This window comes from Drosophila suzukii, chromosome X (assembly GCF_043229965.1).
Source record: "Drosophila suzukii chromosome X, CBGP_Dsuzu_IsoJpt1.0, whole genome shotgun sequence".
Taxonomy (NCBI): Eukaryota; Metazoa; Arthropoda; class Insecta; order Diptera; family Drosophilidae; genus Drosophila; species Drosophila suzukii.
In genome coordinates this window covers 25226907-25239746 of record NC_092084.1, presented here as the reverse complement: position 1 = coordinate 25239746, position 12840 = coordinate 25226907, and the positions used below count along the sequence as shown (strand labels likewise).

General features: G+C 45.9%; 4 protein-coding genes across 6 annotated transcripts; all 4 read left to right on the top strand.

Moving 5' to 3' along the window:
- The first annotated feature begins 2296 nt into the window (after positions 1 to 2296).
- LOC108010435 (uncharacterized) lies at positions 2297 to 3034 on the top strand. The gene is made up of 2 exons (XM_017075295.4): positions 2297 to 2608; positions 2678 to 3034. The coding sequence occupies exons 1-2, from the start codon at positions 2374 to 2376 to the stop codon at positions 2941 to 2943; spliced, it is 501 nt and encodes a 166-aa protein (XP_016930784.1). The 5' UTR covers positions 2297 to 2373; the 3' UTR covers positions 2944 to 3034.
- Positions 3035 to 4635: 1601 nt separating this feature from the next.
- On the top strand, positions 4636 to 5442 carry LOC108010439 (uncharacterized). The gene has a single exon (XM_017075299.4). The coding sequence runs from the start codon at positions 4724 to 4726 to the stop codon at positions 5192 to 5194; it is 471 nt and encodes a 156-aa protein (XP_016930788.2). The 5' UTR covers positions 4636 to 4723; the 3' UTR covers positions 5195 to 5442.
- Positions 5443 to 6634: 1192 nt separating this feature from the next.
- On the top strand, positions 6635 to 9269 carry LOC108010430 (uncharacterized). 2 transcript variants are annotated; one of them, XM_036820085.3, is made up of 4 exons: positions 6636 to 6865; positions 7111 to 7985; positions 8440 to 8611; positions 8670 to 9269. In XM_036820085.3, the coding sequence occupies exons 1-4, from the start codon at positions 6775 to 6777 to the stop codon at positions 9011 to 9013; spliced, it is 1482 nt and encodes a 493-aa protein (XP_036675980.2). In that variant the 5' UTR covers positions 6636 to 6774; the 3' UTR covers positions 9014 to 9269. The 2 variants fall into 2 exon arrangements, with proteins under 2 accessions (XP_070853918.1, XP_036675980.2); XM_070997817.1 differs by lacking the exons at positions 8440 to 8611; positions 8670 to 9269 and adding an exon at positions 8084 to 8113 and having other exon boundaries at positions 6635 to 6865.
- Positions 9270 to 9817: 548 nt separating this feature from the next.
- On the top strand, positions 9818 to 12308 carry psh (persephone). 2 transcript variants are annotated; one of them, XM_017075286.4, is made up of 7 exons: positions 9818 to 9962; positions 10630 to 10714; positions 10776 to 10959; positions 11028 to 11143; positions 11206 to 11489; positions 11550 to 11733; positions 11791 to 12308. In XM_017075286.4, the coding sequence occupies exons 2-7, from the start codon at positions 10639 to 10641 to the stop codon at positions 12135 to 12137; spliced, it is 1191 nt and encodes a 396-aa protein (XP_016930775.2). In that variant the 5' UTR covers positions 9818 to 9962; positions 10630 to 10638; the 3' UTR covers positions 12138 to 12308. The 2 variants fall into 2 exon arrangements, with proteins under 2 accessions (XP_016930775.2, XP_016930774.2); XM_017075285.4 differs by having other exon boundaries at positions 9823 to 10124.
- Positions 12309 to 12840: the final 532 nt, after the last annotated feature.

The window sequence follows — 12840 nt, the reverse complement described above, 5'->3', positions numbered from 1 at the left end:
ATCGATAATGTGTCCTTCTTTGAAATGGTATCCGGAAACTTGATGGAGATTTCGACAATAAGGTCGCTGCGGCGCGACCTGTTCCTCTAATGGGGCAGTCCCTTGCCCTTGAAACGCGCTGGCCGAGATCCTCACTTGTGAGATCTTAAGGCTCTTAATGCACCCATTGGCTATGTCCTTTAGTCCTTGAAGTCAATAGGGAGCGAATCGATAATGTGTCCTTCTTTGAAATGGTATCCGGAAACTTGATGGAGATTTCGACAATAAGGTCGCTGCGGCGCGACCTGTTCCTCTAATGGGGCAGTCCCTCGCCCTTGAAACGCGCTGGCCGAGATCCTCACTTGTGAGATCTTAAGGCTCTTAATGCACCCATTGGCTATGTCCTTTAGTGTCACAAGAAGTTCGTGTTCTATCGGCGGATTCTTTGAAAGCCGGCCACTCCCTGATGCCGATCCCACTGCAAAGTCATTTGTAACTATTAATAATCAATTTTATTGTGATCTATAAAATTATAAAAGCTCGAATTTCGGGAATAAGCATGCAGATTCTAGAAATTCTTGCGCAGCGCTAGTTTATTTCAGAAAAATTCCACGCCCACTTTTTTAAAGATTACATTTAAAAAAAGTTTTATTTTATTTCGCACGGCCAATACCTAGCGGCCCGGCAAAAATTGTTAAAAGGAACATTACTTAATAAATAATGACCATATCTAGCAAGCTCGTCGACAGTAACGTCACAGCCAGTAGATGAAAGTGAAAAGTGTAAACTCTTAAAATGTAAGTAGTTAATCGCTGAAGTTGGTTAGCTGAGTAACGGGTATCTGATAGTCGATCCAGCCAACTAAAGTATTATCTCTTGCTTGCATTCTTATATGTTTGACATTATTAATTTTATTTATTTTATTAAAGATGATAGTTAAGCTTACAAAACTAAGACTAACATAGGGGAGTAGTAAGAGCTGCGGGGCCTTAGAGTACTTAGTTTTTTTTCGATATTTACTGTTTTGAAAAAAGTTTTATATGTTTTGTATTTCTCTATGTCCTTACCTACAATATAATAATGTCAAGGACATATACCTGAAATTTGAATGGGCTAACGATATATTGTTAATTAAAACCGACAACAACTCTTTGTCGCTATAACATAAAAAACCCGAGATAAGCCAGAGGATTCCCGATCGGGATTGACTCTTTTTAATAGGTACCTTTAGATTTTGAAATCCAAGCTGCTGTTAAGTTTTCCTGGTTGCACTGTGTAAGTATATAGTGCGACTATTAAATATATCGCTTGGAGCAACATATGTAAATCGTTCAGCGCTGAATGGTTCGAATGTGCATCAATGTTAATTCTACACGAATTCAGCGTAAAGCTCTTTTCTTAGCACCCCAATTTATTGCCTTTTATTTTCTAGGAAGTGAATACTTATTATCAACACATACATATGTATATGCCCAGCGGAGGTGCTTTAGTAAAGTACCCTAGTTTTCTGAGCGTATAGAACGACAAGTGATTCTTAATTTAAGCAAATGATTCATTAAATTGTTTAATCAATTCAGCAATATCGATTGCAGCGACGATGAGGAACGGTGATGATGGGCCGATTCGTCTCGAAGGTACTCGACGCCCCAGTTCCAGGGAAGTCCGCTGGCGATAAGATTCCTGGAAGTTCATTACCCAAGGGGAAAGGGGTCTGTCCAATAGGGAGACGCCGGCAGGTGTCAATCCAACGCCATGAAATTGCGGAAAGAGTTAGTAAGTTAGTTAGGCTAATCAACAACCAGAAAAAACAGAATGTTTGTTTACTGCTGGATAGGCCGTATTCCCAAAATAAGAGCCGTAGTGTTATCTTGCGCCTATTGGCACATCGTCACAGCTGCCGGGAGGCGGAAAGGGGATGATTAGATCCGAGCGCAATAACACCCAAATTGATCAATTTAATTGAGTGAAGTGGGAATGCTTCTTATCGGTGTTATTATTGCTACTCTTTCGTGGCGTGGTTACACTGTGAGGGACAACATAGAAAAAACTATCAACATGACTAAGACTTCACTTCTTTGAACTACTACTAATTTTACTGCTACTGAGTAGTTGTTTAGTTCTTTTTTAGAGATATTGGTAAACATGTAGCCTGGGAAGAGTACTCCCTCTTTCGGTGTTGCTTTTTCCGGTTCGGGATTAGACATTGTCACTTGGCACTCGAAATTGGCAATGGGCCTGATAAGAGGGAAACCAATGTGATTCAAAGCAAACCGGAGACTTCCCCGACTGGTATAAATAGGTGGTTTCTAGACCTTGGCCATCATTCCGTGACTTCGACGCGCCGTGACGGGAAACAAATAGCTTACTCTTCTTCAATCGACTCCAATAATTAAGATGTCCAAGTATAGCCTGATCCTATTGTCCGCCCTGCTGGGCTGCCTTGTTTCCGGCGGATCGGCTGGGACTATAGGTGTGGATAGAAGCGCATTCCAGGTGGTGAAGGATATCCATATCTTTGCCGCCCAGCATCCGGGTCTGAAGATCCAGGCATTGGAAAAGCAGATCGTACCGGGAAAGGCCCGTGCCGGATCGCTAAGCGTGCGCTACAACCTGGGAGCCCGAATTTCCAGTAAGTTCCCTAAAGCATACACTTCGTCTAGCCACCGGGTACTAACTTTCTTGTCTGGCATACTTTCAGGCGATACCCTAGTGTTCCAGACAGCCGACACCCTTGAGTTCCCACGGGCACAGGATGTGAGCGTGCAGCTTAATTATCCGGAGAAGAGCGGCGACTCCGGTGCCGCCTTGTCCTACGTGGAGCTGATCTGCACCCAGGACGCCTACGACGGCAACGCCTACGTGGTGGCCGGAGGCATCGGCCAGCGCTTCATCTCCATTGTCCTGGAAGCCAAAAATACCAAAAACTTCTCCTACCAGGCTCTTTACTACGGGCAGTGGATCTAGGCATTAGAATTTTCTTTCTATAAGTTTATGTTTTACTTTAAATGTGTGTCATTTGACTCCAATTTAAAATATATGTAACAGGCAACACCAACCTGAGATTACCTCGATATAAGTAATAAATATTATTTTATTCCGGGCTAGGACTAGAAAATATAGAACAAAACCAATTCGCTATTAAAACAGTAAAATTATATCGGTATGTATACAGAATGAGGCTAGAAATTGTGTTATAAAACCTTAATATTACTGGATTTCGGCCAAGAAGCCATATTTGTAACATGGTAAAACGTTGGTAAATACCGTAGGATGTTACAACTTTAAGTACGAATATAATTAAACATATAAATTACATGCGAATGCAGTCTAATAAAGAATTATGAAACAAGTGCCGAATATACGTGGAATTAGTGTTTTTGTGAACTCAACAAATATGTTTTGGACATTTTTTTTTGGAGCTTTCTTACAGACCTTGAGCTTGGCTCACCATAAGAAATGGGTCCATTTATCATGGGTCACCTTTCTTTACTATTTATTTCTCTGTGTAAAATTGGATACCCCTACTATATGGCGAAAAATTGGTTGCTAGTGGGGATCATATATTCCTGAGGCTATTCGCTAATCGCAAATTATTTCAAATGGTTTTCGCTGCTCACGCGCCTTCCACTTGAATCCGATGATAGCCAGTGCCATAAATCTGGGGCAGCCACTCACCTGAATCTGATTTGGGTTCCCATTGAGACTCCGTCATGGAAAGTGAAACCGAAATTGTAAATTATACAGGAATTCGATTGTGAAAGAGTCCGACGCACTTAGCTTGTTTCTAAAAATATGATTCCTCTTACGTCGTTGAACTCTCCACCTATCTGGTGGGATCTTAAAAGGAATTCCCGTTCTGCATGATTCATTTACTGAAATCTAACAATTGCTTGATTGCATGGGATTGGGAATAACCATCTAAGCATACTAGCTCTTTGAGCTATTCGGGGAGTTTCTCTTCGAGCAACTACCGATATAACTGGAGAGTCAGCTACGTCAGTGAAGAATCGATCTAATACCCCTGGCCATGTTGCGTAGACGGGCAATTGACTTTGTAGATAGGGTTATTTGTTTATTAGATTGTTTGCCATTGTGCGCCAATATGCATACCAAGGCTAAGATTGTCGTGGGGCGAATAAACAAACAAACACGCGCCGGCGGAGACTCGGCCCCCAAGAGATGCCCAGTCATCATCGGGTGAAGCTCTTCCTATGTGAGTCTATAATCAGTGATCACTTGAGGCATCCAACGTCACTGTTTAACGGGGGTTTTACATAAAGTAGGGGGATAAAATACCGTACAACCTATATATTTATCAATGAATTCAGGCGTAATAACACCGCAATCTTATGGGTCATTAAGTTATGGTAGCTGCACACTGGAAAGCCTTCGCTGATTCACCCGCTCATTCAACGACGTGTTCCCATCATATCCCATCCGAAACGTCTCCCAGCGATACGATTAGTGTAACCTGGAGAGGCCTATTTTTAGGAACTGATCACAGCATTATGGCCAATTAATCGGTGCGGCTATAGGTACGCCTCCCGAAATTGCCGTGGCCAATTCCCGGGCTTATCGTTCAGTTGTCGAGCTGCCTTATCGAGGTAGTGACCGCCGATAAGGGAGTACGTATAAAAGCCGGAGACAGTCGCCAGCACCAGCCAAAATCCAAAAAGCGCTCGAATAGTGCATTAGAAAGAGCCAACCCCCGATTCCCCTCATTATTTTTTTTGGTGATCCGAAAATGTTTCTTGTGATCTGCCTGGTGCTGTGCATCACCGTATCGGGATACGGACAGCCCCACGCCCGTGCCAGCGATCTTTACTACACCGACATCACCGCCGTAACAGATGAGACGCGATACACCACCCTCAATCCGGACATAACGCTCACCGAGATGAACAAGGTGAAGCACACCAAGGGCAACATCGTCTTCACCTCGGGAGAGCGGACATCGGGCGACCGACTCATTGTGAACCACTACGATGACGAGAGCTTCCCCACCCCCAAGGACATCGAGGTGCTGATGAGCTATCCGGCCGGAGCCAGCACCGGAGTCACGCTCACCTGCATCGAGGTCTATGTGGACCAGTCGGCGGACGATGCCGGCGGCTATCTGAGCAAAGGTGGCATCGGCCAGACCAACGTAGAGATCCTGCTCACCTCCAACCTGACCCGTAGCTTCGTCTACGAGACGTTCATCTACGGCTACTAGGGCAGCCGGCCCCACCAGCTCCTCTCCCAGACCTTTCAGACCTTCAATAAATGTTTCGCTTGGAACCCAACTGTGATCGTGAACTCAAGACCCTGCCCCTGTCCTTCCTGCCGAGAGTATTATTAGTCTTAGACTTACATTAAAGAAGGAAATCCAAACAGACTCCTATGCAAATCCACACATTGTCTTTTCTTATCTAAATTGAAAAATAAAGTGTACCTCGTTGGTTGGTGCTCTATCGAAACCAATTCTTTCATTCGGAATTCTTGCGATTGCATATATATGTTAAGTTTTTTGAGTGTCGAGTGGGGGCTGGCCGGATTATAATGGAAATGGGTTCCCGAATGAAGATAACAAATTTAATTTAAGTTTACAGATAAATCAAGCATTTACCTCTATTGTTTCTAAAAATGCTTCTTATAAATTTCATATTATAAGAGAAATAAAGATTATGCAATACTGATAAGGCAGGAAAACAAAGCAAAGGCAGTTTCAGGAAGCGGAAAACAATGCGCAAGACGGGAACTATATATAGAACCATATATGTTGCGATTAAACGATAAGTATTATGCGAACTTTGGGAGAGAGTTCACCATGATGTGAGCATTCCTCATAAGAGATTGGTGCGTTCTTTCAGAGTCATTAAACTTGATATCGAATTGATCCCAGAGGGAGATCGCTGCCCCAGTATGCTGCCGAATAACGTAGGTTCCATAAGAGAGTTATCTGGCTGACTCCATCAACTACATCAGTGCCGCCATGACTAAAATCTGTAAGCAGAGGCATGTGGACAGCCCCCGAAAGATGGTGGCTTAGCTCAAAAGAAAGCCGATTGCAAACCACTTCTACGACACTTAATCTACTGGTACATTTTCTTCGGATGCAGGAGATGTCTTCGAGGTCATTCACCAAATATAATGTGACAACTAGGTCCAAGGATATTGGTGTTGGTGACCAGAACAACGATGGGGTCTTGTTTCCGGTACTTGCGAACCGGTGTCAACCATAAACCCGGCAGCGCGGACCTATACTCCACGTGCTGGACTTTATCAATGGGAACCATTAAGTAAATGGGCAAGATCGCTGACTGTGTGCTTCACCGGGGATTACGTAGTTCTTAAAGCTAGTAATTAGTTTAATCACTGGAACTTAGGTAATACTTGCTTTATGGATGGATGATACTACTCTGTGGTGCACCCCCTTTTCCCTCCGATTGCTCTTTCCCGGAGGATGCACTTCTCTTCTCGGGGCTTGTCCCATCCACCGGATCTGTGAATCAGTAGTCGAATCAATCATGTTGGGTTAACCTCGCTCCGCTCAAAGCTCGCTCACTCTCTGCCTCTCTAACTCTTGGTGAGATTCCCGCCGATCGGTGAACCAGTTGGAGGGAGAGCCACCGGCGGTCCAGCTCACTTGCTCCGAGAGTGGCGCTGTTCCAGCTGCCAGTTGATCGCCAGTAGCGCCGTCGATCGGTCAGTCAGCTTCTCCGGCCAGCTTTCAGCAAGCGAAATCAAGGGGAAAACAACGAGAGTTAAATAATAATAACACTAGCATTAGCATTAAAGCGATCGGCACGAGCAATGTTACGTCGCGGAGAAACGGGCTTCATATCAGCCCTGATCTTTACTAGCCTCTGTCTGGGCTTCTGTCGGGGTTACTTCAGTCTGGAGGGTGCGTAAGCTATCGCCTGATCTACTAATAAGTTTCACCGACGAAAGAAATCTACCCAGATATTACTCTATCTTCCCTGAAATTAACAAATACAGTTGGACTTTCATTGATGAAACTTACTTTGCCTGAAGTCGACAATACGTAACATTGTAATATCACTTCTAATACTAAAAATATCGTAGCCGTTGATGTTCCATTATTTCAAACTCCTTTAAAGTAATTATTTCACATCATATTTGTTGCAGTCGGTGATCCCTGTCCCACGGAGAACTACCGCAGTCGCTGCCAAGTGCTGGACGATTGTGAGACTTTGGTATCCCATCTCAAAACAGGGCGACTCACGTTAAGGACCGTGATGAACTGCGGGTATACGAGTCGCAGCGAGAAGATCTGTTGTCCCGTCGAAGATGCCCAAAGTGCAGTGCGCATAGTACCCACGGATCAGACCACCAGGAGCACGACCACCACCAGTACTTTCACCACCACCAGCACAACAACAACAACAACCACAACTACTACTACTCCTCCTCCAGAACCCTGGCTGGACATATTCCAGACGGACCACGAGTTCGTCCAGCAATTCGTTGTGCCCACTGAACGGCCAACGAGGAACAGCATCTCAATCCGGGACACCTTCGATGGAGCGGAGTGCAAGGCTCCGTTGTACGAGGGCCAATGCCGAGCGGTATCGGCCTGCCCCAGTGTGGAGCCCCTCCTGTCCCAGGGTCGTCTGCGGGACGAGGACTTCACGACGTGCCGCGAGGGAACGCACGAGGAGATCATCTGCTGTCCGCTCAGCCTGCCACTGCACCCGCGCGTTCTGAGTGGTCCGCGCCTGGGTCTGGAGGGCGACTCGCCGCCGGCCGAGCCCTCGGAGGATCCCTTGGAGGTGGCCGCCATCGCACGGGCGGAGGGCCTGATGCCCCACTACCGTCACTTGGCCGCGCTGGCCCATCCGAATGCCGCCTTCGATGGCCACCTGCATCATTGTGCCGCCCTCGTGCTGACGCCACAGCTCCTGGTCAGCGCCGCCGGCTGCGAACGACCTAGTCATGCCGTCTTCGGTGTGCCTGATATGCGGGACGTGGACGCCGACGAGGACTATTTGGCGGACATTGTGGTGAGTCATCTAGGGAGGGGGTTCCCGTCTGTCCGTCCGTTTCTACGCAATCTAGTCTCTCAGTCTCGGGATGAAACTTTCTCAAAATTCAATTGCAGGTAGTACATAAATAAGTCGGAAGGAACCGGATCGGAAAACTATACCCTAGAGCTGCAGGGTATATCAAGTTGGGCTTGCCGAAGACAGCTTTCTTTCTTGTTTTTTAGACTTTTTTCGAAAAACGAGAGCGAAAGTTCTTAATAACCTTGTAAATTTTGCTAATTAAAATATTAAAAAAATTTTAAAATATCTTAAATATGTAGGATATAGTAGCCCCATCAGCATTTTTATACTTAATCTTCGTAAAATTTTTTTAAGAGTATTGTTCAAGTTTTAAGTCGATACATCGCAGGTACAGACCTCTTATTGCGAATATTTGGACATTCCCTTACGGTTTTTGAATTTATACTTTCAGCGTCTGGTTCATTTCCAAAGGGATCTGTCACTCATAAGACTGCAGGAACCACTGCGTCTGGGCAGTCAGACATCCGCCAATGTGAGCGTGGCGCCCATTTGCAGCCAGTTTGAGCTGACCAGGCTGCAGGTGAGCGGCATCCTAGTGGCCGTGGCCTGGGGCAAGGGTGAAGGTAAGTCATGCCACATTTCGTCCTTGGAACCTTACCAACAGCTGAGTCCCCTTTTCAGAGACCGACTGCCCGCTGTACGAGATGCCCATGCGACTGCGTCCCACCTGGGCCTGCGGTGATCTGGCCAACTATGGCAGGGTCCAGGGTCTGGGCAGCTCACATCTCTGCGTGGAACCGATGGGCGGGGAAAGGGAGCTGCAGCGGTTCTCCAACAGCAGCACCTGCGCCGCCTGCCCAGCGTCGGTGGGCAGCATCCTTCACCTGGTGCGGCCGGGTGGCGGTCGCTGCGCCCTTGCGATTGCCACGCCCACAGGAGCCGAGTGCGAGGCGCGACCCATGTACTTTACAGGTCTACATAGTCCGCAGTTTAGGCGATTCGTCGAGCAGGAGCAAAAGGAGTAGCTGCCTCAATGCCCAATCCCTAGGAGTCATCTAGTTTAAGTTAGAACAATCTGTACTCATACTATAGTCGTAGATAGGAAATATAAGGTATAATTTTAGTTTATGTCACACAGGAAAGTCTCATCAGCATGGTCACACTGGAACGATCTGACTGTACTTCATATGCCTAAGATGATATCAGGATCATTTTTAAAACCTCAATGTAGTCTTTAAATTAAAATAGGAGCTAATATAAATAAAATACATATTTATTACACTTCTCGGCATTATGAATGAGGGAAATGATTATTTATTATACCCTTCAGAAGATATAAAGAGGAAACAGCGCATTGGGGCATTCTAAATACAACTTGATTCATGCGGTACTTTATGCATAAATTTGCAAGTACAAATATGCACATACGATGAGTTTATTCACGATATTTACGCATATATTAAACACTTGAAATACCAGTAAGCCTCAGTTAGCATCGGTTCGATTCCCTTTAAGACTTGCTCGTGCTCGTGTGCTCTTCAGTATTTTCCTGGTCCCAAGAAACCCATAGGAACTGACTCATGGATTGTGTACTGGGAATAAAGTGATCATACTAAAAGAAATCATAATTGTCTCCGCTGGGCACTCCTCTCATCGTCTATTTATGTTTATCTGTTCACAAAAAGCCTTGCTCGGGTTTTCCGATTATTATGGATCCGTTCTGACTCTGATTCTAAAAACTGGAGGCAGAAACCGGTTGCAGAGAGGAGCGATCATGAGCTATCAGCTGCCTAGCTCGTAGAATAAGCTCCATCGAATTGGTCCCCGATTGGGATTCAGTTGCTTGGGAGATGCTTTACTGAGCGGTCAGAACCTACGCCTCAGCCTGGCCGTTCCAATCCGCCGCGTATAGTGCCATATCGTTCAGATTCTCTCCGCCATAGCCACCGGTTTTCAGCTTTATTGGCTTTGCTGGTGTGCATTTTTGTTTTGCTGTGCTTCTCGTGTTTTGCTTGATTTATTGCTTTGTTTTTTTCTTGTTTTTGATTGCCATACGCGAAGTGTTCGATGCACTCTAATAACATCGAAACATATACGTATTCCCTTATCAAAGGCTGTAAAAAGGTCGTGTTCCAGGTGGGTTCGATGGGAAGATCAAACCACTACCAAAGAAAAACTATTCTACTCCTGATATCCTCGCAATAAGTACCAATTATTTAAGGTCCCTATACATTTTACCACTTACTGTTGACTTGGGCACAACTCTATTCTAATAAATGACGTTCTACCCTTATCTAAATCAAATTCCCGCCTTAAATAGTTTGGGAGGTCTTTGATATCAGCTATAAATTCTCCTAGGAGTGAGTGGCAGAACAGAGATTACAGACCCCCGAAAGGTGAATCGACCGATCCAACCTGTCCATGTTCTGTTTTCTATTAAATGGTGAAATACTATCTTAAAAAAGATAAGCTCGAATTTCTCACCCTTTATGGCTTTCTAGTACCAGGACTGACTGTATTGCGTACTTAGCATCAATATAATCATAAATCGGTCAATGTTAGGCTTACTTTAATCAGCTAAACAGCAGGGTTATATTTTCTTTGTATTTTCAGCAATAGTTGAACTCTTCTTTCATTACAGTCAATTAAGATGCCATTAACTTTGCCTCTGGTAATCGGGACCTTCCTGCTCATCAGCTGCTCATCCGTTGATGCAGACCGAAAAGGTAAGTTTCAGTACTCCCCCGGGCAAATCGAATAGCCTTTCCAGACCTTCATTTGTTGCAGTGGGCGAGGCCTGTAATGTGACGGACAGTATGCCAGGAATCTGCCGCAGCTCCTCCGACTGTGAGCCCCTGATCGATGGCTATATCAAGTCGGGAGTCCTAACGCTGAACGATGTGCCCAGCTGTGGCCTCGGTGCTTGGGGAGAGATCTTCTGTTGTCCCACCACGCCATGCTGTGGAAATAGGTAATCCCCGAATGGGTTCCTATGAGTTCACATAGAACTCACAATATCTGCGTTTTTGTTCCTTACAGTACTATAATGAGAGTGCCAACCAGAACTACCACAAGAACTCCGACGGTCAGGACGGTCCAAACCATAGGACGTGTGGACGTGCCCACGGGAAGCAGTGACCGCCCAGCAGTGGCAGGTGGGTACAGATAAAAAGGTCACCCTACAGATCCTTTGCCTAATCCTTAGTTCCCTGCACAGCCTGCAAGAGGATTCGGGAACAGAGGGCAAAGAAGAGCAGCAACGAACTGGTTATCCATATTGTGGGAGGCTATCCCGTTGATCCCGGTGTCTATCCCCACATGGCGGCCATCGGTTACATCACCTTCGGCACCGATTTCCGGTGCGGCGGATCGCTGATCGCCAGTCGTTTTGTCCTGACCGCCGCCCATTGTGTCAACACCGAGGCCAACACGCCGGCCTTCGTCCGTTTGGGAGCGGTGAATATTGAGAATCCCGACAAAAACTACCAGGATATCGTTGTGGTAAGGTCCGCGACGTCGGTGAAGTTCCGCATTTTCCGCATTTTCAATACAATCTTTCAGCGGAGCGTCAAGATCCATCCGCAATATGTGGGCAACAAGTACAATGACATCGCCGTTTTGGAGCTAGAACGGGACGTGGTCGAGACGGACAACATCCGGCCCGCTTGTCTTCACACAGAACCCACAGACCCGCCGTTGGATGCCAAGTTGTTCGTCGCCGGCTGGGGTGTCCTTAACGTGACCAGTGGGTAGAGGGTGATACCATATTTCTTCGTTGTTTCACATCACTTACCATCCACAGCTCGGGCGCGTTCTAAGATCCTGCTGCGAGCGGGTCTGGAACTGGTGACCCTGGACCAGTGCAACTCATCCTATGCGGAGCTGCCCGTCGCCATTCGGGTCCTGAAGCAGGGCGTCATCGGGTCTCTGATATGCGCAATAGACCAAAAGTTGATAGCCGACGCCTGTAAGGGCGACTCCGGGGGTCCGCTCATCCACGAACTCAACGAGATGGACGGCATGTACACGATCGTGGGCGTCATCTCGTCGGGCTTCGGATGCGCCACCATAACACCGGCTCTCTACACCCGGGTGTCCTACTATCTGGACTTTATCGAGAGCATCGTTTGGCCGGACGGTCGGGTGTGACATGATTTAAGATCAGGACGGCTTGGGCAATTTAGACCCCAATATGGATTTAAATCAGTACCCTAAGAGCTAGATCCACCAAAATTGGCATACACACGTCTGTGATCTCTAAGAGCACCGCGATCCAATTAATCCAATACCAATAAAATACATTAAGTTAAGATAACGAAAGCCTTTACAAAATGTATGGAATGTTTCTTTAGTTCTTGGTTGTTGTAGAATCTAACAACACTTACGGGGGCTTTCAGGAACAATAGAAGATTTTCGTTGAAGGGAAATGGTCCCTAAAGATCTGACTGATGAATTATGTAGTGAATTTGTACAGAAACAGGTTATTGGTAAGGATTACCTAAGATTGAGGATATTTTTTAGTATACATAGTTATTGCATTCGATTGGTATCAAGTTGCAAGAGATTCCCACTAAATAGGGATGTAGGTTATGTAGATATGTGTTCTAAACTGATTGTAGGTTACCCAAGATAAATATTGAATATTAGTTCTGAAAGAGGTTTACAATTCAAGGAGGCTTTCATTTCAATTGAAAGGGATTGTTGTGTCACCTTTATAAAGTTTTTACACGGTATCCTGAGGTCTACAGCCTCCGTCCCATCGGTTCCCCTTGCTAATTACAGGCTGCCTTTGTGCTTTGTGAGTGCTGGCTTCTGATCGCTTCGGATCGTTCTGCGTTCTGCGAGGTGCTGG